At 38.0% G+C, this 21802-nt stretch overlaps 1 protein-coding gene and 1 long non-coding RNA gene across 4 annotated transcripts; both read right to left on the bottom strand.

Moving 5' to 3' along the window:
- Nucleotides 1–2358: 2358 nt before the first annotated feature.
- LOC148730001 (TBC1 domain family member 30-like) lies at nucleotides 2359–9093 on the bottom strand. Of its 2 annotated transcripts, XR_016001031.1 has the most exons (6): nucleotides 8407–9087; nucleotides 7831–7995; nucleotides 4796–4857; nucleotides 4653–4718; nucleotides 3933–4052; nucleotides 2359–3443 (listed from the first exon to the last, which is right to left on the bottom strand). XR_016001031.1 is itself a non-coding variant. In XM_088759657.1 (5 exons), exons 2-4 carry the CDS (start codon nucleotides 7973–7975, stop codon nucleotides 4662–4664), a joined length of 264 nt encoding a protein of 87 aa, XP_088615783.1. In that variant the 5' UTR covers nucleotides 7976–7995; nucleotides 8407–9093; the 3' UTR covers nucleotides 2359–3443; nucleotides 4653–4661. The 2 variants fall into 2 exon arrangements, 1 of the variants encoding a protein (XP_088615783.1); XM_088759657.1 differs by lacking the exon at nucleotides 3933–4052 and having other exon boundaries at nucleotides 8407–9093.
- A 1146-nt stretch (nucleotides 9094–10239) lies between these two features.
- LOC148730000 (uncharacterized) lies at nucleotides 10240–12268 on the bottom strand. Of its 2 annotated transcripts, XR_016001034.1 has the most exons (4): nucleotides 12048–12268; nucleotides 11536–11583; nucleotides 10979–11116; nucleotides 10240–10432 (listed from the first exon to the last, which is right to left on the bottom strand). It is a non-coding gene; the product is annotated as an uncharacterized LOC148730000 (long non-coding RNA). The 2 variants fall into 2 exon arrangements; XR_016001033.1 differs by lacking the exon at nucleotides 12048–12268 and having other exon boundaries at nucleotides 11536–11990.
- Nucleotides 12269–21802: the final 9534 nt, after the last annotated feature.

Below are 21802 nucleotides of genomic sequence, written 5' to 3'. Positions count from 1 at the left end.
TTCTGGGGAGATCACATGGTTTTCAGGGGGAACGGAGGGGTCATCCGTCTTCGCCAACAGAGTATAAAGAGAAAAGTCACCTCGGCAAGCCATGTCTTCCACAAAATATCATCGGAATGAATCAATTTATGGTGAAATAGCAACGAAATAATAAAACAATCCGCAAAGGAGAAAAATTGTAAAGTAAATTCTAATATCGTTATTGGAGGAGGATAAACAGTTGTCGGCAGAACATCACGCACAATAGTATTGCCTGGAAACGAAACGCGCTTTCTTGAAGTTTTTCAGAACTAATCCTGATAGACAGGCATTTCAAATTCCAGAGGCACCCTGCACTTTAGGGTTTCAAAATCCCGAGCTTTCATAAAGCCATGAAGATTAAAGGAAGCGTGCACCACAAGAAAAGGTGACTGAAGCTTAACACTTTCTGGGTAACCAAATCAGTTATCATACAGCTTGCCAGCTAAAGTTCTCCCCAATGGCATGGATAAATTATCATACAGCTTGTCAACTAAAGTTCTCCCCAATGGCATGGATAAATTATCATACAGCTTGTCAACTAAAGTTCTCCCTAATGGTATAGATAAATTATCATACAGCTAGTCAACTATAGTTCTCCCCGATGATATGAATAAATTATCATAAAGCTTGTCAACTAAAGTTCTCCCCAATGGTATGAATAAATTATCATACAGCTTGTCAACTTAAGTTCTCCCCAATGGCATGGATAAATTATCATACAGCTTGTCAACTAAAGTTCTCCCTAATGGTATAGATAAATTATCATACAGCTTGTCAACTAAAGTTCTCCCTAATGGTATAGATAAATTATCATACAGCTTGTCAACTAAAGTTCTCCTCAATGGTATGTATAAATCATCATACAGCTTGTCAACTATAGTTCTCTTCAATGGTATGTATAAATTATCATACAGCTTGTCAACTATAGTTCTCTTCAATGGTATGGATAAATTATCATACAGCTTGTCAACTAAAGTTCTCCCCAATGGCATAGATAAATTATCATACAGCTTGTCAACTAAAGTTCTCCCCAATGGCATGGATAAATTATCATACAGCTTGTCAACTATAGTTCTCCCCAATGGCATGGATAAATTATCATACAGCTTGTCAACTATAGTTCTCCCCAATGGTATGGATAAATTATCATACAGCTTGTCAACTAAAGTTCTCCTCAATGGTATGGATAAATTATCATACAGCTTGTCAACTAAAGTTCTACCCAATGGCATGGATAAATTATCATACAGCTTGTCAACTAAAGTTCTCCTCAATGGTATGGATAAATTATCATACAGCTTGTCAACTAAAGTTCTCCCCAATGGTATGGATAAATTATCATACAGCTTGTCAACTATAGTTCTCCCCAATGGTATGAATAAATTATCATAAAGCTTGTCAACTAAAGTTCTCCCCAATGGTATGAATAAATTATCATACAGCTTGTCAACTAAAGTTCTCCCCAATGGCATGGATAAATTGTCATACAGCTTGTCAACTAAAGTTCTCCCTAATGGTATAGATAAATTATCATACAGCTTGTCAACTAAAGTTCTCCCTAATAGTATGGATAAATTATCATACAGCTTGTCAACTAAAGTTCTCCTTAATGGTATGGATAAATTATCATACAGCTTGTCAACTAAAGTTCTCCTCAATGGTATGGATAAATTATCATACAGCTTGTCAACTAAAGTTCTCCCCAATGGTATGGATAAATTGTCATACAGCTTGTCAACTAAAGTTCTCCCTAATGGTATAGATAAATTATCATACAGCTTGTCAACTAAAGTTCTCCCTAATAGTATGGATAAATTATCATACAGCTTGTCAACTAAAGTTCTCCTTAATGGTATGGATAAATTATCATACAGCTTGTCAACTAAAGTTCTCCCCAATGGTATGGATAAATTATCATACAGCTTGTCAACAAAAGTTCTCCCCAATGGTATGGATAAATTATTATACAGCTTGTCAACTAAAGTTCTCCCCCCCCCCCCTGGCAATGGTATGCATAAAAGGTGAGGCGTCTCTAAGAGGAGGAGTTCTTAGGATTCGCTTGAGATTCTCTTATCGAAGAGAATCCGAAAGTTATAGGTTGTAGTCTTATTTTTTTATATCATTCATACCCCAATTAATGACATGTTAGTGTGACCTCCCCCCCCCCCCCGCACTTCTTATGACCTTGGTGGATATTTTCCTCACTGCTTGTCTGATTAAGTGCCGAACATACAGTTTGGCAGGTCATTATTAGCCTACAGTAAAAAGTGTCCCTTCAAGAAACTTACAACGTGGTCGCGATAAAAAAAATAATAAAAAAAAAAAGCCACAATCATCTCAATTAAAATAACTTTTAATGATCTCCTTCATTAAAAAGCTCTAAATCTACAGTCATCAAACAACCCAATGAAAAACAAGAAATGAAAACAACTACGTTGGGGCTAACTGCGATTCACTCTAAAAACCAACCAAAAATCAGGCTGAAACTGTCAAGGTAAATTGCGCCTGATGGAGAAAACAAAGGAAATGAGCATTGCAGAGCAAACAACGGTAACAATTATAGATAGCGAAGAGAATATGAAGTACGTATGATACACGATCCTCGCAGTAGAGAGCGCTATTTATGCAATAGCGAAAATCAGACCTGAAAAAAATCAGGCCTGTACGGGATTCGAACCACTGTCCTCTGCGATACTAGTGCAGCGCTCTACCAATACGTGCATCATACGCATCTATAACCGCAGTTCAAAATATATGAACTTCATATCAGAATATGAGGTGAAAGAACTTATCCCTCAAACATACCCCTCTTCCAATAAAAACGTTTTTAAATCCAACTTTAGTGCTCGTTCCTGCGGCGCGACTAATTTGACAACAACAGCTGATTGGCTAACGCTTCTACGGTGAAATATACTGTGTGATGTTTGGAAACCTGCCGTTTGGGGTTTGTGGTGTTCTGTATACTTAGCCTTGTATCCCATACACTCCCATCAGTGACCAAGACAGAATTTCTCCTTACAACATCAAAACTATATCAAGCAGACAAGTAATGAGAATAAAGGAAAAAATCAATTAAGGATCTTGAGTTGATCCAACAACAAATTCTCCAAACTAACATCATAAGAATTGTATGGCAGACAGTAAGGAGAATAACTAATGAGATCAAACTAACATCATAAGAATTGTATGGCAGAAAGTAAGGAAAATTACTGATTAGATCTTGGGAGTTCATGGGATACATGTCACTTTGTTCAAACTTCAGTTTAAGTGAAAGTGCTCTTTACCTTATATATTTCACTTGGAAATACAGTTGTCATCCTCGCATGGTCCGCTGGTACCACAACCCCAAGAAAGGCAATAGTCATGCCTGTAGCTACAATAGCATCCAGGACCCAGCGACTCGCAGTGAGGGCAAATGCTGGCTGAAATAGGAACACAGAAACAAATAATTGATATGGAGATAAAAGTCTTCGTAATGTGTTTGTTAATTATATTGATATACTGAATGACTGACCGCTGACTCACTGAATGAATGATTGATCTTTCTGTTCTGCTGACTTTTGGGCACACGGCGCTAATACTGTTTAAATCTTAATAATATACATGAAAACATTTCTCAGTTCTGATTGGTTAAGATGAATGCAGTTTTCAGTTAATTCAGTGCAGAAGATAGTTAATTCAGTGCAGAAGAGGGTCAATTCAGTGCACAGAAAGAAACAAACCAGACATTCTGATTGGTCAGAATGATTGGTCAATGTCAAGGTCAATGTCAGGGTCAATGTCACTTGCAGGGTTTGAATAAATTATTTTAGGTGAAGTAGATCACACAACAAACTACAACACTCCCACCTTATTGGCTCAAAGGTTGTTGAATTTTTTAAGACATGTTCCTCTGTTATTTAAACTCTTACCTTTACAATTTGTGATCCTAGCTCATCATCATCTGGATTACTCCTCTCATTGAAGCAAAACTTAGCTGTCTTCTCCCAGTCCAAGTCTTTGATTTTACTCTCAGCAAGACACAGCCACAACTGACAATAAATTTTTATTTATTACAAAAGATGTTATTCTCTTTATATGGATTACATCACAATCACCACCAAAACATATTTCCTAACTGTAACACTCATGCACCATAATACTCATGGATGAGAGAAGAGGAAAGAAATATCACAACAAAATCTAGACTAAGGATTTGATCATGATAAACCAGAAAATGAACAAAACACTTTGATGAGTCACTGAAAAAAAATGGCATAACTTGAGAATAGCACATTTAGGAAGTTCGATGGCATCTAAATTTGTATGAGACTAAATATTCCTTCAGTCCAAAGCAAGGGAAAAGATGAGCAATTTCGTCTTTGACATGTAGAACTACATGTAAATATTAACACCAACACTTTTGACATTACACAATGCACACTTTTCATTGCTTAAAGTCGACACTGGCAGAAAGTTTATTGCCCTTCTTTTGAAAGAGAAAGAAGGATTGAAACAATTTTAACATATCTACTCTACCAAAATTGATCCAAATGCATTGAAAAAAATCTTTTGATTATTGTGGCACAAATTTCAAGTAAGAACATGATTAATTTACCATGGAGAGAACTTGATACCAAAGATCAACTTACCCTTCTTCTTCACTGTGAGGGCACACCTTCTTTAAGTCTGGCAATTGCTTTGAATGCAGCAAGCCACTGTCAAGAAAAAATTATCCCTGTTTATACAAGAAAACCACTAAAGAAAACTGTCACAAAAAGTAGTCATTACTAATGTGTTTAAATGCCTTCTTTCCAGACTGAGGGATGAAGGAAAATCTGATTTTTGTATCCACACCTAAAAAGAGACAAGTAGTAATCCACTTTTTGATCATTTTAAGCTTTAATTATGTAGACCTGCATAACATTAGACATTAATTTTTTTTCCATTCCATGTTAACATTCGATGGCTCAACCACACATTACAAAGATTGGAGCCTAAAGTAAATGAAATTTCCATTTTTTTTAGGTGAAAATTTGTCTCACAAAACACAAAAAATTGCTCATCCTCAAAATTGTAGACAATTTGCAACATGGCATCTTTGACACTTGTCAAAGTTAGAAACTGGTTACATTTGATATTGAGTTTCAAAAAATCTCTGTAGTAATCCCCTAAACCTACACATTTTATTTGAAGAAATGAATCCTACTCTCAAAAATTAGATGGCACTTTGCAATGAGTGAGAATTCACACACTGAGTCAAATACAACATTACCACAAATGCACAGTGTATTTGATATCACCTAATATCAATAAGAACAAAAACACCAGAATGTGCTAGGAAGTAATATAGCATAACTATAATTTGATAATGGTTACAGGTATGCCCTCTATTTTATACAATACATGTGTAATACATCATGTACTGTAATAGTCAGGTAAAGAAAGGATTAAAGAAGTCTCCATGTTTTGATCGAACTGTTCACAGAAATTCACTTTCTCTGTTAATACTAACTCATCATAATGTGCAGATGACAAGCTAGAAATAGAATGAGACATGTAGAACATGTTACAATCAAACGCTTCTATGCCATCACAAATACTTTATAAACAATATCCTTTAGCATACATTTAATATTTCTACTGATCACAGAGCAATGCAAATTAAATGTATGACTTGCCAAAATAAGGTTTTGTCACTAAAAGTTCAAATTGCTTAAAAAAGTCATACCTACATCAGCTTTGCTGTGATTTTATAATTATTTAATGAGCCTTTATACATGATATAATAATTATTCAACTTGTCACTTTGCTACCTCTGATTTCACCAGACAATGTCGCAAGTTACCAATTAAAAATTGTCAAAACATGACAAGTGCCATCATTAACTAATGCAAAAAAAATTAAAATTACGAAATGCAATTTAAGATGACACAGGAGTAATTCAGTATTTCAATAAGAACCTGCACTGAGATAGAATAAATATATGAAGTTCATATATTTTGAACTGCGGTATTAGATGCATATGATGCACGATCCTCGCAGTAGATAGCCCTATTTATGCAATAGCAAAAATCAGACCTGAAAAAAAAAAAAAAAAAAAAAAAAAATAGCGCTATCTACTGCGAGGATCGTGCATCATACATATCTAATACCACAGTTCAAAATATATGAACTTCACATATTTATTCTATCTCATTTATCACTTTCACGGGTTTATTACGAACCAACTTAACAGCCTGCTCCCAGTTGGCTTGTTAGCTCAATTGGTAGAGCGCTGCACTAGTATTGCAGAGGTCAGTGGTTTGAGTCCCGTACAGGCCTGATTTTTTTCAGGTCTGATTTTTGCTATTGCATAAATAGCGCTATCTACTGCGAGGATCGTGCATCATACGTAAGAACCTGCATTGTGAGAAGTCCCTTTAGAAGCTAAAAAAAATAGTGATTTTCTTATTCAAGCTGCTGAACAAAATGATTTTTTTACAATTCCACATCAAGCTTGATTACTGACAATCAAGAACACCAATTTTTTGGACCACTTCTACATTTTGATTTACCCAAGTATAATTCAAGGAGAAAATTGCATTTTCAAAGAGCTGATCAAATTTTCTCTGGGCAAATGCAAGACTTGCCAATATCATTTTACAACTAATGAAATTTCACTGAACTCAATACAGCTGTAACATGACAACTGTGGTTGGATTTTCCAAAGAACAGGACAGAGCCTCAGGACAAATGCAATATCACAAGAGACATTCTACTACAACATATTTCCTAATTCCTTGAATATTGTGTATCTGGTCTGCTCAGTGCATAATTTTATTTTAAGAAGAACCAGCTGTGTAGCAAAAATCAAATGAATGTGCTGAAAATGACATGCCTGTCTAAAATGTCTGTGTCCTAAAAGCTTCTGGCAAACTTGATAACTAAGCTTGTCAATGTTATTCCAATAACTTGATTGCAATTTAATAATTTTCAAAGTGTAGCCCTTGAAAACAGGTGCAAATCTTGACAATTTAGCAAAATTTGCATATAACACTAATTTGTCTCTTTTTGGTGAAGAATGTTTAAATTGGTGCCAATTTGAAATTGTACAATTTCTTGGTTACTAAGGGCTCAATGGATAATTGGATTATTTATAGTGATCTCAAAGCTTACAGTTAGTAGGAACTCTTTGTTCTATTCAGATAGAATCACCAGGAACAATGCCAGTGTCTAAATCTATACTTCCATCTAACAATACAAATACAAAACCTGTAAAAATTTCGAGGCCTCTCGCCTATAATTTAAAGAGATAATGATTGATCAATGAATAACTTTGCATCTTCAGGCCAAAAACACGACGTGTCAGACAATTTACATTACAATAGATTTCACAAGGTTTAAATTTATAGGTTATTTTTAACATAGCTCTACACACATTGTACAATCTTCATAGCTGTTTCCAGAACATCACGCTGTGTTCAGGTGTTAAAATCAATTTTAAAATCTTTGAAGAGATAAATTTACCTCCAGTGAACGCGATTGTAATACAAACTGGCGCATAATCCTAGCTTGGACTATTAAAGGAAACAGCGACCTTTGTCATGAAAATTAAGCGGTCGTAAAGATTACAGAGAATACTACGTTTGATATCTGCTCAGAAAAAATCGGGAAAAATCACAAACTATACCACAAACAGGGCTAGTGCTTGAAAATTTCGTGGTTTCTTTGACTAGTTTAACCTTGGCTGGCTAAATATTTTCCAATATTAAACTGCTGCAAACAAAGAATTAATGATCATAAATCGATTAAGAAAATTCTGAGGCGTTGCGTGGGTCAAATACTTACGTCTTTTCAACGAAACCGCTTGAAGAATAGCAGTTAAAACATCGAAGTTTCTTTGAACTTTGTAAGCGTGTTTATCCCTCCGTTTAAGTTGCTTGACTAATTTTGTCGAAAGCATGGATATCCGTGTTCGTATCTCCTTAGCCATGATTCGAAGCTCGTCTGTGTCTGTGAGCAGAAAAAAAAATTTAACAGAAACATAAACAACGTATTAAAAACGATCACCTGTACAAATGCTAACTATTTAGAAAAAATTTCAATTCTTAAACTCAAATAGAAATATTTGATATGGATCTTGGCTTTCTACGTATCATCCTAAAATGTAAACTAGTTCTAAACAGTATCGAACACAAGATAATGTCCGAAATTCGCCAATGGAAATCAATAAAAAAGGATAAATTTCTGTCCTCATTTTGCAACTAAAAATTCTCCTCTGACTTCTTATTTTTAATATTAGACCGCAAAGTAAGAGTGGAAAATAATTTCGAATAGTCAAACTGCATTCAAACTTTGCCCTTTTGCTGATAATTTTACGAGAGCACGATGGTGGAAATAATATTAGAAGGTCCTGCCTCTAACCTTTCGCAGAGAGTTCGCTTTTCGTCCACCGTTCACCGCGTTCTTCGAGGTCGAAAGAACCACCGTAGAAACTCCCCGATGTTGTAGAACACTCAGTAACATTGTCACTATCCACTAAGTCTCTACTGTGATACTGGTCGTAAATTTCAAACAAAAGACAGTCGACAATCGAAGCTTAATTTCTTGATTAATTCACTGCGTTGTTTTTCCGGGTCGAATCCATTTGTAAATACTGAGTTTTCATTCGCACCAAAACCCCAATCAGAATCTTCACTCCTTGGACTCAAAGGACTTTCGTCGTAACTACTTTCAGTACTCAAACTTTCCCGTTCTGTACTTCCTTGCCGCTCAAAGTCTGAATCATCATCTTCTTGGTCCGCCATATTTGTCGTCCGCTGACAAATCGACACGGCTCATTTGAAATTCATTGGTTGAGCGCTCAAGTATAGCAGTGGTTTCTTTGTTTACAAACAACTCGACGCGAATAGTAGATTCCCTTTTTTCGCAGCCAAAACAAATTTTTAATAAAATCGCAATTGCGGGGGTTCAAGGTCTAGAGATCAAATGGCACAGCTGAGGAAAAATAATGAAATATGCTCTCTCTCCCTTCGGGATAAATTTCACGGAACGAGGCTCATGAGATTTGATCATTTGATCACTGATCTTCAACCTTCCTTTGAAATAACCAACATAACTCCGTCAACTAACACTTCTTATTGCTACCAAAAAAAAATTAATTTTTAGATAAAATTCAATACTAACTAAAGGAAAGCTAGAGCGGGCGATAAAGGCATTTCAGAATGAATGTGCAGAGGCGTGAAAACCGACGATAAAAAAAAAAAAAAAATCTTGCCCCAAGGTGTTATTTTTCAAAAATACATATGCCAATACCCTTACCAGCCTTTTGTTGTAAAAATCTATTGGTGATTTGCTATCACGTTCAAAGAACATATCATACCACATATCACGCCACTCTACTGAAAGTTTTCTTATGGAAGTTGTTGCCTGGATACAAAAAATTGGTCTCAAGGTGGACTATGGGTTAGCTGATTTCAAAGAAGGAAAAGTGATCTTGGCAAGCCATGTCTTTCACAAAATATCATCGGAATGAATCAATTCATGGTGAAGTAGCAATGAAAAAATAAAATAGTTCACTGAGGGGGAAAAAGATAATGCAAAGTCTAATATCGTTATGGGAGGAGGATACAATCGTTATTGGCAGAACTTCAAGCACAATAGTATTGCCTGGAAACGAAATGGCGTTCGCTTTTTTGAAGTTTTTCGGAACTAATCCGGATAGACAAGCATTTCAAATTCCAGTGGCACCCTGCACTTTAAGGTTTCGAAAACCCGAGCTTTCGTGGGGCTCTGATGGTTAAAGGTAGCGTAGTCTAGACTACAAGAAAAGGTGACTGAAGCGTAACACTTTCTAGGTAACCAAATCAATTCTCATACAGCTTGTCAACTAATTAGAATTCCCCGCAGTGACACGGATGAAAGGCACCGGCCTCGCTAAGGGGAGGAGTTCTTAGGGTTCGCTTGAGCTCTCCTTATCGAAGAGAATTCGAAAGTTATTATTTGTTGTCTCATTTTGTACGTAATTTATGATATACAGGTATTCATACCCCAAATGACACTCTAGTGTGTGACCTCCCCCCCCCTTCCCCCGCACCTCTCATGACTTTGCTGGATAGTTTGCTTATTGCTTGTCTGATTAAATGCCGAACATGCAGTTTGGCAGGTCGTTATCGGTCTACTATTAAAGGTACTTCGAGAAACTTACAACGTGGTGGCGATAAAAAAAAATTGAGAAAGAAAATTCCCACAGCCATCTTGATTGAAATAACACACTTTTAATGTTCTTCTTCGTTGAAAATCTCTCGATCTACAGCCATCAAACAAACTAACGAAAAACAAGAAATGAAAACCAAAAAATTCGACTACAATCACGTTGGTGCTAAGTGCTTGGCGACTCCCTCTGAAAAGCAACTTAAAATCAGGCTGAAACTGTCCACGTAAATTGCACCTGATGGAGAAAACAAAGGAAATGAGCATTGCAGAGCAAAGAACGGTAACAATTATAGACAGCGAAGAATATATGAAGTGAGAGAACTTATCCCTCAAACATACCCCTATTCTAGTAAAAACGTTTTTAAATCCAATTTTAGTACGTGTTCCTGCGGCGCGACTAATTTGAGATTAACAGCTGATTGGCTAATGGTTCTACGGTTTGTGGTGTTTTATATATATATTTAGGCTTGTATCCCATACACTCCGATCAGAGACCAAGACAGAATTTCTCCTTACAACATCAATACTATATCAAGCAGACAAGTAATGAGAATAGAGGAAAATATCAATTAAGGATGATGAGTTGATCCAATAACAAATTCTCCAAACTAACATCATAAGAATTGTATGGCAGACAGTAATGAGAATAACTAATGAGATCAAACTAACATCATAAGAATTGTATGGCAGACAGTCAGGAGAGTTACTGATTAGATCTTGGGAGTTCACGGGATACATGTCACTTTGTTCAAACTTCAGTTTAAGGGAAAGCTCTCTTTACCTTATATATTTCACTTGGAAATACAGTTGTCATCATTGCATCGTCCGCTGGTACAACAACCCCAAGCAAGGCAATAGTCATGCCTGTAGGTACAATAGCATCCAGGACCTAGCGCCTTGCAGTTAGGGCAAATGCTGGCTGAAATAGGAACACAGAATCAAATAACTGATATGGAGATAAAAGTCTTCGTAATGTGCTTGTTAATTATATTGATTTACTGAATGACTGACCGCTGACTGACTGACTCGCTGACTCACTGAATGAATGATTGATTGGCTGACTGACAAGCTGACTAACTGATATTGATTGATCAATGACGAGATTCATCGATTGATCGATTGAACCGTAGCAGCTACAGCAGCCATCAGATTAAGGAGCCGAAGATAGTTTTCAAAACATACGAGCAAACTTCCTGAGGCGCAGGAAAACGGAAGTGAACAATTCATGACTGGTTTTAGCTTTTCACCTCATTGGTGAGGTAAGTTTTATAGACAAATCGCCGATTGTAGAAAATCAAGACTAACAAATTAAAGCTAGGTAGAGTCTGTACAACTTACGTTCACCGCGTTTCCAAACAGATCCGTCCATTGGAATTTCATTTAACTCTGAAAAATCATACATAGGTAGGAGAATAAATAGTGAATAAATAATGAAAGAGAGTGGGGTTCAATTTGATGCGAAATCAGACGCAGCGTGGGTTGATTTGAAATCACAAGTACGTTAATGAAGGATTTTGGGGGATCACATGGTTTTCAGGTGAACCAGAGGAGTGATCCGCCTTCGCCAACAGAGTTTAAAGAGGGGGGCTATAGAAAATTGACTTCCAATCAACTGCCAATAAGAAAGGATCATAAGAGTAAAAAAAGAACGGAGGCGGGGGGAATTTTATCGTGACACAACCAAAATCTTCTAATCCCCTCTTAGGCACAAAATAATGAACGGTCCCTTCGTTTATCTTTTGGAACACAATTACCCTTGATAGGAATTTTTCCCACTTGCCAGGTTTCGCTCTACTTAAAATACTCAATTGACTAGACTGGGTTCAATTCCCATCAACGGACTGATTTACCTGAGATATCCCTTCCCGTTTGCTTCGGAAAGCTTCTTGTTTCATCTTAAAAACGGAAAATCAAAATCAGTGGAATCAAAAGGCAATCATTTTTATCCCAAACCATTCATGATGCATGTGTAGTAACAATGTGATGTATGAAGAGTATAACACACTTTTAGGAACTATGCGTCGATCAATTCTAAACTTCAAAATCCCCCCTCCTCTCCCCGGGCAATTCCTAAGCATTTACATTTTTGAAGATTCGCTCGTTTAAATTCCCCGGCGCTCTTCAGGCCAAAATTGCTTTCAATTCCCCCCCCCCCCCCACCATGATTCTGTGTGAAACTACCGAATGCTGTAGAATTTAGAAAAGTTACATATTAGTTGATGCTGCTGCTGTTTTGTTTTTGGCTTGTTGCTCACTCAGGGACCATTACAATATTTAATTTTTTGGAAATTTTACGAAGGCTGGCTTAAGACACCTCGGGAATAGTTTTCTACCTGTAAATGATAACAATTCAAATCAAATCCCAGCAACAACTGAAAAAAAATTACAATAAAATAATTTGTTCTTAGCCGTCATTTGAAGGTAAGTTAGATCTACTTCGAAAATGTACACCATCGAAATGGTGGTGGCCAATCGATTTGTTTTCCTTGGATCGATTTTTGAGCGCGCGCAAAACGTCTCGACTCACAACAAAATTGAAAAACAAGTCAAGGCAATCATTTTCATTATAAAACATTCATGCATGTCTGGTAACTGTGTGATAATGAAGAGTATTAGGAATCATGTTGTGCCTCTAATCATGTCAAGAAAAAAAACGCGAAAACCCCTACGATTGCGCGCGCGCGCGCGCAAAATGTCTCAACTCCAAAGAAAAAACACAATCATGACATTAAGAAATTATTTGATCGTCGCTAACGTTATTTCGAGACAATTTTAACATCTACGTCAAAATACAAACTAAGAAAATGGATGAGAGTGGTGAGTTTTTCCTCTTCTTCAACTAACTTGAAGCGCGCCAAAACGGTCTCATCCTATGTTAGCTAAATATCGGTAGGATAAAGAAAAAGAAGAGCAGAAATGCAGGCTTTACTTTTTTCTTCGGATTTTAACACTATTCAAAATTGTATCTTCAAAACCTTCATAGAGTGCCAAAATATTTGGAACCTTTTAACTTTTTTTAGAACTTTAAGTCTACTGATCGAAAGGCGCCAACTCGGCTGATTATGCGCGCTGGGTGAGGATCTATAACTGAGCTTGCCCTTTTTTCCTGAACTTATTTATGTACGTTATGAAAATAAATTTTTTATTAAAAAATAATCATGCTTTTGTCTAAGTTTTAGCGGACTGCAACCAAACCTCATTCTTTTATTCTTCGTACTCCTGCGAGAAATGACCGCCATTTCTACTCACAAGTGTGTACAGCCAGTTTTATTTCTAAAAGATATTTGACATCGATTTACGTCAGTGTAAATAGTCTTGTTAAAAATCCGACATTTCTTTGTAAATTTTGAGGAATGCGTATAGGAGTGGCGACATTCGAGAACAGTTTCTCTCGAAGGGGGAGGAACAAGGTAGACGACTATCAGATAAAAAAAAAATACAAAAAAAATACTCCGTGGATTTTGTTCCGTTACCCTCCGTGTTTGATCAAAACTTCCCTGTCTTAGGGTTATCCTGGTTCAAAAAGATCTCAGAAATTACTACTCCTTGGAGAGGAAATAGACTTGAATAATACCCAGAAAAACTGCAAGGTTTTTAATTCGAACCGAAGATCTGGTGATACAACCTTGTGTATTTCTATATTTCTCCACTTCCCTCCGACCCCCCAAAGTTGCCCTGTGTCCCCTTTTTCCCCTCTTCCACTACCGATCCCCCTCCCGAAACGAATCTGCATTGTTTGTTTCCCTCTTCCACTACCGATCCCCTCCCAAAAGGAATCTGCATTGTTTTTTTCTTCAACGTTCCATATATACAGTGTTGTGGCATATTTTCTTCATGCGTCTCATCCACCAGACGATCAAGAAGAAGAGAGGCATGGTACGTTCTGGATCATGAACAAGCTTATGAAATCAATTTCACAGTGCAATTAAACTTTTAAAGACCACCACTGCAAACATATGAATGAGATGGCAGGCGCGTAGCGTCCTCTACGAATATACGCACGTGCGTACTTGAAGTGACCTGAAAAATTTGAAAACAATGTTGTGTTTGCGCCAAGTTTGCTCAAAATAAGGGCAAGACGCTTTGTTCTTTGCTTCTATTCACACAACTATTTCAAACAAGAAATAAAAAACGCAGTATTTTTCGCTCAGTCTACTTAGGTTTGTAGATCATATGTACTTGTGCGGACTTGAAAAAATGACCACGCTACGCTCCTGAGTGGGAAAATAAGAGTTGCATAACTATTCTCATTCCCAGGCGCGCTCAGTTAACAACCCTGAAGGTTATATTTATGTTCTCTCTCTAGAGCTGTGTTTGGCCAGGTCCGGCTTTTTAAAACATGTCGTTTGGTGTGGTGTCTAGAAACTGCCGAGGTTTGGTAAAGAAAAAATTGTAATTTACATGCAAAGAAATAAAAGAGGATGAAGAATCTGTATCAGACTACTAATTACGGTCTGATTGATGCTTTGAATATGTTTTGAAAAATGGCCCAGCATGACTTAGAGGCCCATTTTCATCCGCGATCCTTTGCAGTAGTTTGTTTTTGTTTTGGAATCGCGCTATTGTTAAATGGCGAACTCTGATAGTCATTCACAAACACTATTAAAAAGAAAAACAGAGATTTGCTGAAGAACACAGTAAACAAATTTGCAGCTAAAGCTTACAGGAAGCCATTTCATGGCTTCCTGTAAGCTTTAGCTGCAATTAACCATCAACAGCTGATGCTGATAATCTTAAATCCATGAGAAATTATCGCTCAGAGTTTCGAGAGCCAGTGAAATTCCCAATGAATTTAACAAAAATTCCATTACACGAAATTGCAAAGTTATCGAGACGTCCAAAGTCTGCAGGCGACACTCCTGAGATAATCTTTATCCGCCTGAGAAGTAAAAGTAAAAAATTCCGAGAACACCTAAAAGGAAGACCTTTTAGGTATGCGGAACAGGACTTACAAAATGCTCATAACTTGCACTTTTCCTTTGTGGAGGTGGAGATTTCAAACGATACGTTTGTGAAAAGCTTAAGTATTAATCAGGATGACTCAGGAAAGTATACGGTCGAAGAAGATGGTAGTCCTCACACTACTTACGAGTCACTCATGATGGTAAATGAAGCACGTAGACCTCATGGTGGTGCCATCCTTAAAGAACCCCAAGGTGATTGTCAATGTGTTGGAATGCTTGAGTTCACACACGATGAAGCAAAAACGCTATCACCTGTTGTCTTCTCTGATTTACGACGTAGAGGTAAGAGCGATTATGTGACCTAAGAATACTGTAAAAATGCCTCTCAAGTACCCTGGAGCAGGACTCACAAATTGCTGAAAATTTGTATTTTACGTTTGTGGAGATTTCAAAGGATAATTTTGTGAAAAGGTTAAGTATTAATCAAGATGGCATAGGAAAGCAGACGGTCGAAGAAGATGGTAGTCCTCACACTCCTTACGAGTCACTTATGATAAACCTAGCACGTAGACCTCTTGGTGGTGCCATCGTAAAAAACCCCAAGGCGATTGTGAATGTGTTGGAATGCTTGATTTCACAGACGATGAAGCAAAGACCCTATCGCCTGTTTTCTTCTCTAATTTACAACGTAGAGGTAAGAGCGATTATGTGACCTAAGAATACTATAAAAATACCTCCTAAGTACCCTTCAAACTTACAAACAGTTTTAGATACTACTGAGTATTCTGAATTGGCTGCTAGTAAATTTAAACATTTCAGTAACACTCCAAGTAAAAGTTTGGTCAAGTAGCCATCTGGGGATTAACTGACTTTTAGGTAATATTTATCAAATTATTTTTAACAAAAGTATCCTTGTTATATTAGTCATTTTGATTCTTATTATTATTTTTATAATAATTGCTTTAAAATCATTGGTAGTTTCAGAAGTTCTAACTGGTAACTTGAACAGTCATGCACAACATACCTTTATCTACTGATAATGTACTTCTTTCCATTTTATCCTCAATAGTTCTTTCTGACGGAGTTGTATCTCCCAATTTTTGGGAGGATCATTATCTTTTGACAATTGGTCATAATACATACTCACAACTCACTTTTCATGGACAAGATTTATTGAATCAAGAAGTAGAAACAATTGTGGTGTAAAGCTAAGTGGTTCTTTATGTGTGAGACATGTAAGATACATGTATTCTGCTTGCAATTTTTGCAAGCCTTCCTAATTTATCGACCCATTTTCCTCTCTGCCCAGGATCTCATCTGCTTGTCATTGGTTCTTTATCTGTTAATGAAAATGAGTTGCAAAGATTGCATTGCATTCTGGATTCTTCAATTTTGATGATCAGCTGTCCAAGAGAATTCTACTTTGATTAGTAAAATTTTGCTGAAAAAGTGATTGTTATCCGGCTGTGTCCTTTATGAATCGACTTTTGCCTATAATGGCCACGTGTAAGCCGGTATAGCGGCATTTAGACCGTGGAGCTCAAGTGTAGCCAGTGTTTTAGCTATTTCTATGCAGTTCATGATTTGCTTTCAGTTTGAGCTGACTCATGTTGGGTGGTTGTTTCTTTTTTATTTCTGACTCTGTTTCGATTCCATGGTTTTGTCTGCTTAGACCACAGGGGACCCATACAATATGTTTGTGTAGCCGACTGTTGCTTAATAGTGAATGTACCAGATTTACCGTTTGCCTCACCTATAGTGATATATTGCTGACTATGTATATAAATCAATGACAAATAAACGTTGAATTACTTTACCAGTGGTGTAAAGTCGTCCCTTTGCCTCGAAAATGTTTTTTTTTTGATTAGGAATTATGAAGTCTGAGTTCGTCGTTAATCTAACCTATTAAAGAAAGACAAGGGTAGAAACGAAACCTTTTTTGAAAGGGTTCAAGCGCCCGAGCGATTTTGACCCCGAAAAACGCATCGCTCCGCTTTCAAACTTCGCAGCATTAAAGGCCCGTTTTCAACCGAGATGCCTTGCGCGCCCGGATCATTTTTCATATATAAAAAATACGCTATTTTCCTCGTAGTTGCGGAATCGCTTTGATATCTTCTTCCATCTTACTAATTAGGGCTTTCAAAGTTCCATCTTGAATCATGTGCGAACAACAAACTATCGTAGTATCCATATCAGTAAATAGTTTTTAATTCTTACACGTATGACGGTGTAAAACGTCCTTTGAAAAGTTGATGCAGCCGAAGAAGCGGTCTAGAGGAAGGCCGAGTCTGCCCGGCTCGGCAAAGTTTATTCGACTTCGAGAGTCTGTGTATGATTTATGGAGGGCAAGGAAAACAACCATGGGTTTCGGTAACACTACAGACAGTGCTTTTGCAGAAATGTTATTGCATTGTTCCTACGATGGAACTAGAGACTCCGGGGAGATTTTTTCGAGGTGAGAATAATTATTTGACTGATTTTTACTTGAGATCCTGAGATATGTATGTAAGCGATCTCATTTGTACAAGTCATTACTCTATGATTGAAATGCGTAAAGTAATTCCGTTTTGGCCAATACTGGTTAGTTGTTTATATTTTATCTAGCGTTGAAGCCGAACAATTTCCTTCAACATCAAGTAAGCTTTGTACAAGTTTTATACACAGACTCGATTTATGATTTTATTAGTCTCAAATATTTAGCTGCAAATTTGTTTACTGTGTTCTTCACCAAATCTTTGTTTTTCTTTTTAATAGTGTTTGTGAATGACTATCAGAGTTTACCATTTAACAATAACGCGATTCCAAAACAAAAACAAACGACTGCAAAGGATCTCGGATGAAAATGGGCCTTTAAGGTCAAAAGATGCGCGATTCTCCTCGTACCTTCCAGTCGAAAATCCACCCAAACGGACCGAAGCTAGCCCTCGAAGAAAATCAAAATCCCACAGTATTTGAACGTATGGGATGCGTAGAAAGATTCTCATTTGCCAGCCAGAAACCGTCACGCTGATTGCGCTTTTCTGATAGGACGACGTAAAACGATAACCAATTCAAAATATCTAACGAGGGTGGGGAACCATTGGCATTTAGTGACCCTTCAACTGTTTACCCACCAGACTCGGGTCGTGTATCTTAACGCTCACCGGAAGGAACTTAACTTACATTTTCGCCCATTGTTCGCATCTCCTTCATCAATTGCGTCAAAAGTAAACAAGTCACCCGGCAACATAAACAGCACTTGTGAATTAAAAAATTGTACTGGTAAGCGCCGGAAGAAAATATGAGTCGCTGTTTCTTTCATTTCATCTGAACGAGGCCGAGCCAGGCTTTTGATGAAAGCATAGGAATTATCGCTGCACTTTGCCATGCGCACTTCTCGCAGACAGGCGACGAATAGCTAGGCCTTGTCACGGTTTTCGGCGCCATCTTTACATAGGGAGTCCACACTAGCACAGGGGGCACAGGGGGCCCACACAAGCGGCGTGTCTGGTTGTTTGTTCGAAATATAAAGAAATGTATGGGAGAATATTGAAGGGTCGTAATAACGTAAACTTATATCAAGGAATGTCTATGTTAAGGCTCAAAATAAATGTAAACCTACCTCACTTGCCGTGTATTGTCGTTTCTGTTGTTCTAAATGGCGAATTTGAGCGATTTGGTAGATTTTGCGTTGACTGTTACTCTACTGTATAAGAAGGAGACTAGGGTGGAAAGCTCATTTTCGACCGCTCCGCTTTGGAAGCCGATTTTCATCCAGAAATTAGAATCTCCCGGCTTCCAAATCAAAAACCAGATTAACCAAAAGGTTGACGCTTCTTCTCGTGTCATTCAATCGAAGATCCATTCAAATTTCAAGCGCTAACCGCCAAAAAACTTTCGAGAAATGCAGCTTTCCAAGCGATCGGCATCCGCGGCACAGATTTGGTGTGCCAGGGAGCAACCGTCACGCTGTTTGCTCCACGCTGATTCTATGATGGTAAACAATGCCTTGTTTTGAATGCCTCATGTGAGAGAGAAGTCCAAAAGTTTTTCGATGGGTCTTAGTTTTCGAGCGGTCTTAGTTTTCGAGGGGTCTTAGGTCTTAGTTTTCGTGACACCCGACCCGAGTCTGGTGGGTAAACAGTTGAAGGGTCACTAAACGCCAATCGTTCCCCACCCTCGTTAGATATTTTGAATTGGTCATCCTTTAAGGTCGTCCAATCAGAAAAGGGCAATCAACGTGACGGTTTCTGGCTGGCACATCCAGACGCTAAAATACTGTGGGATTTTGATTTTCTTCGAGGGCTAGCTCCGGTCCGTTTGGATGGATTTTCGATTGGAAGGTACGAGGAGAATCGTGCATCTTTTGACCTTAATGCTGCGAAGTTTGAAAGCCGAGCGATGCGATTTTCGGGGTCAAAATCGCTCGGGTGCTTGAACCCTTCCAAAACAAGGTTTCCACCCTTGCCTTTCTTTAATGCATTACATTAACGACGAAATCAGACTTATTCAAAATCGCTCAAAAAAAAAAAAAAAAAAAAAAAACATTTTTGAGGTAAAAGGACGACTATGCACCCCAGGTAAAGTAATTCAACCTTTATTTATCAATGATTTATGTTCAGTCAGCAATATATCACTCTAGGTGAGGCAAACGATAAATCTGGTACATTCACTATAAAACAACGGTCGGCTACACAAACAGATTGTCTGGGCTCCCTGTGGTTAGACCAGTTGTGGTTGGCAGAGATGGAAAGCTTGGGCTTGTTCGAAGCTTGGTATTCCTATGCTTTCGACAATTCCACTACAAGTTGGTCTTTGTCTTAAACGTATTCGTTCCCATAATCAGCCTCTTAGGGATGGGTGTTCTTCAGGACCTTTCTTTTTCAGTTATTGATTCTGCTACTTACAGTATCCGCTGGGAACATCGGTTAGCTGGTTTTGAGCCCCCGACAGAACATCCACTGGCGAAGGGCGTTGTTGAGGGCGCATGGAGGAAGCTGGCGAGGCTTCTTCAATCCAAGCAGCTATTGTCCCACGATGTGATCACTGATATTACCCTGAATTTGAACACTACTTCTGTTTTTTTAGCGGACATTTATTTTTTTGTTTATCCTTTTGGTTCGATATGTTGGTGTTTTTGGTATTAGTGAAATTTTGAGTCTTAGGCTGAAAGATCAAATTTTAATTTGATTAAGCGTAAGAATGATCAACACAGAAACGGAGAAATCCTAAATCTAACTTTAGGTATCGTGAGGCTCTTCCTGAGAATCTTGTTGAGGTCACTCGTTCTATGTACATCTAGCTTTAGCGTCACTTGGGCCTTTAGTCTTTCGTTTCATTTTCTGATTGAGCCCGGCAGGTCAGGAAGTGCTGTCCAAAGGGTCGGGATTTCTAGTCATCTACCCACATCTAATAAACAAAAATTTTCAGGCTTAGCTTTGCCATTTTTCAAGCGAAGATTAGATTAGTTTTTGGCGTGCACAGAAAGCTGCGTAAGGGCCAGTTGCTCGACATACCTGCGTGGCCCGTGCGACGAAATAACTTCACGGGACTAGAAAAGTTTCAGTCACAGAAAATTATACAAAAAATCTAGAAAGATTTAAGCTTACATCTCATCTAACGTTTAAAGCGACATATTAACGCCTGCAACCATTATGTTTTGTACGAACCTCGCAAACTTTTAAACGCGTTCTCTTGTGATACCTGCGAAAGTATTCAGTGTAATTTCCGGTAAGATTTTCGCGGACAATTTGATTGTGTGTCGAGACTGAAACTTTCCACCTAGAGCAAAGCTTCGTCGCACGGCCCAAACAAACATGGCGAGCAACTGAGCTGCTTGTATATGTCCTTATTGAAACACACGAAAGGACTCCAAAGCACACTTCACCCTGATTGGGCAGAAAAATACAAATATTTTCTGGCACCAACTAGATGCCAGAACGACTGCGACCGTTTGGAACTACTCTAGTAAGACGATGTCTCCAGGGGACTCTTCTGCCCTAACTTGAAATCGACTCACAGCCACTGGTTAGCCTCCTATGCAGACGTTCTTTGGGCTCGTCACGCAATCTTCTTCCCCCACGAACGTTTGATGAAACGAATGAGCACATTCCTTTCCCTTTGTTCAAACAGATCAGACGGAGAGCACGTGGAGATCACAGAAGAGCCAATTGGCGCTTGGTTATTGTTCAGTAGAAAGCCAATCATAAGCTGTGATAGAACAATCTCCAAGAGAGGGTTTAATTTTCTCGCGTTTCTTATTAATCTTGGAAAACAGATCCCAAAACCTTGCTTCAGAAACTCTGAAAAAAAATCGTCGGAAAGAACTGTTTTCTGTGCAGTTTTCCGTTAATCCCGCAGGCGAGATTAAGAGTGTTCGGTAAGAGTTCAGTGGATATCGCACACTTAATTGCATGCGCTGTGCAAACAGATTTGAGTGTGTTTTCGTCCAGCGACCCGTTCGTCTACAATAAGTGCTACAAGCGGTTACCTCGTTTTGAAAAAGCTAAAACAAATCTGTGATCCCTTCAGGATGAGATAAAGGAAGACTTTAAGAAAGAAGCAAACAAAACGAAACGCTTACGTCGAAATTCCGCTGAAAAGGACGGGGACATTGAGAACATTGACGTGCCGGTCGAACCTACAGCAGCTGTACAAGTGCAGCAACGATCTGGAGCGAAATCACTGAAATTTGAACAATCTCCTACCACTTGTACTTATTC

Source organism: Stylophora pistillata, chromosome 5 (genome assembly GCF_964205215.1).
Source record: "Stylophora pistillata chromosome 5, jaStyPist1.2, whole genome shotgun sequence".
NCBI classification, from domain to species: Eukaryota; Metazoa; Cnidaria; class Anthozoa; order Scleractinia; family Pocilloporidae; genus Stylophora; species Stylophora pistillata.
The sequence above is the reverse complement of the archived record's forward strand: the minus strand, read 5'-3'. Positions and strand labels throughout refer to the sequence as shown.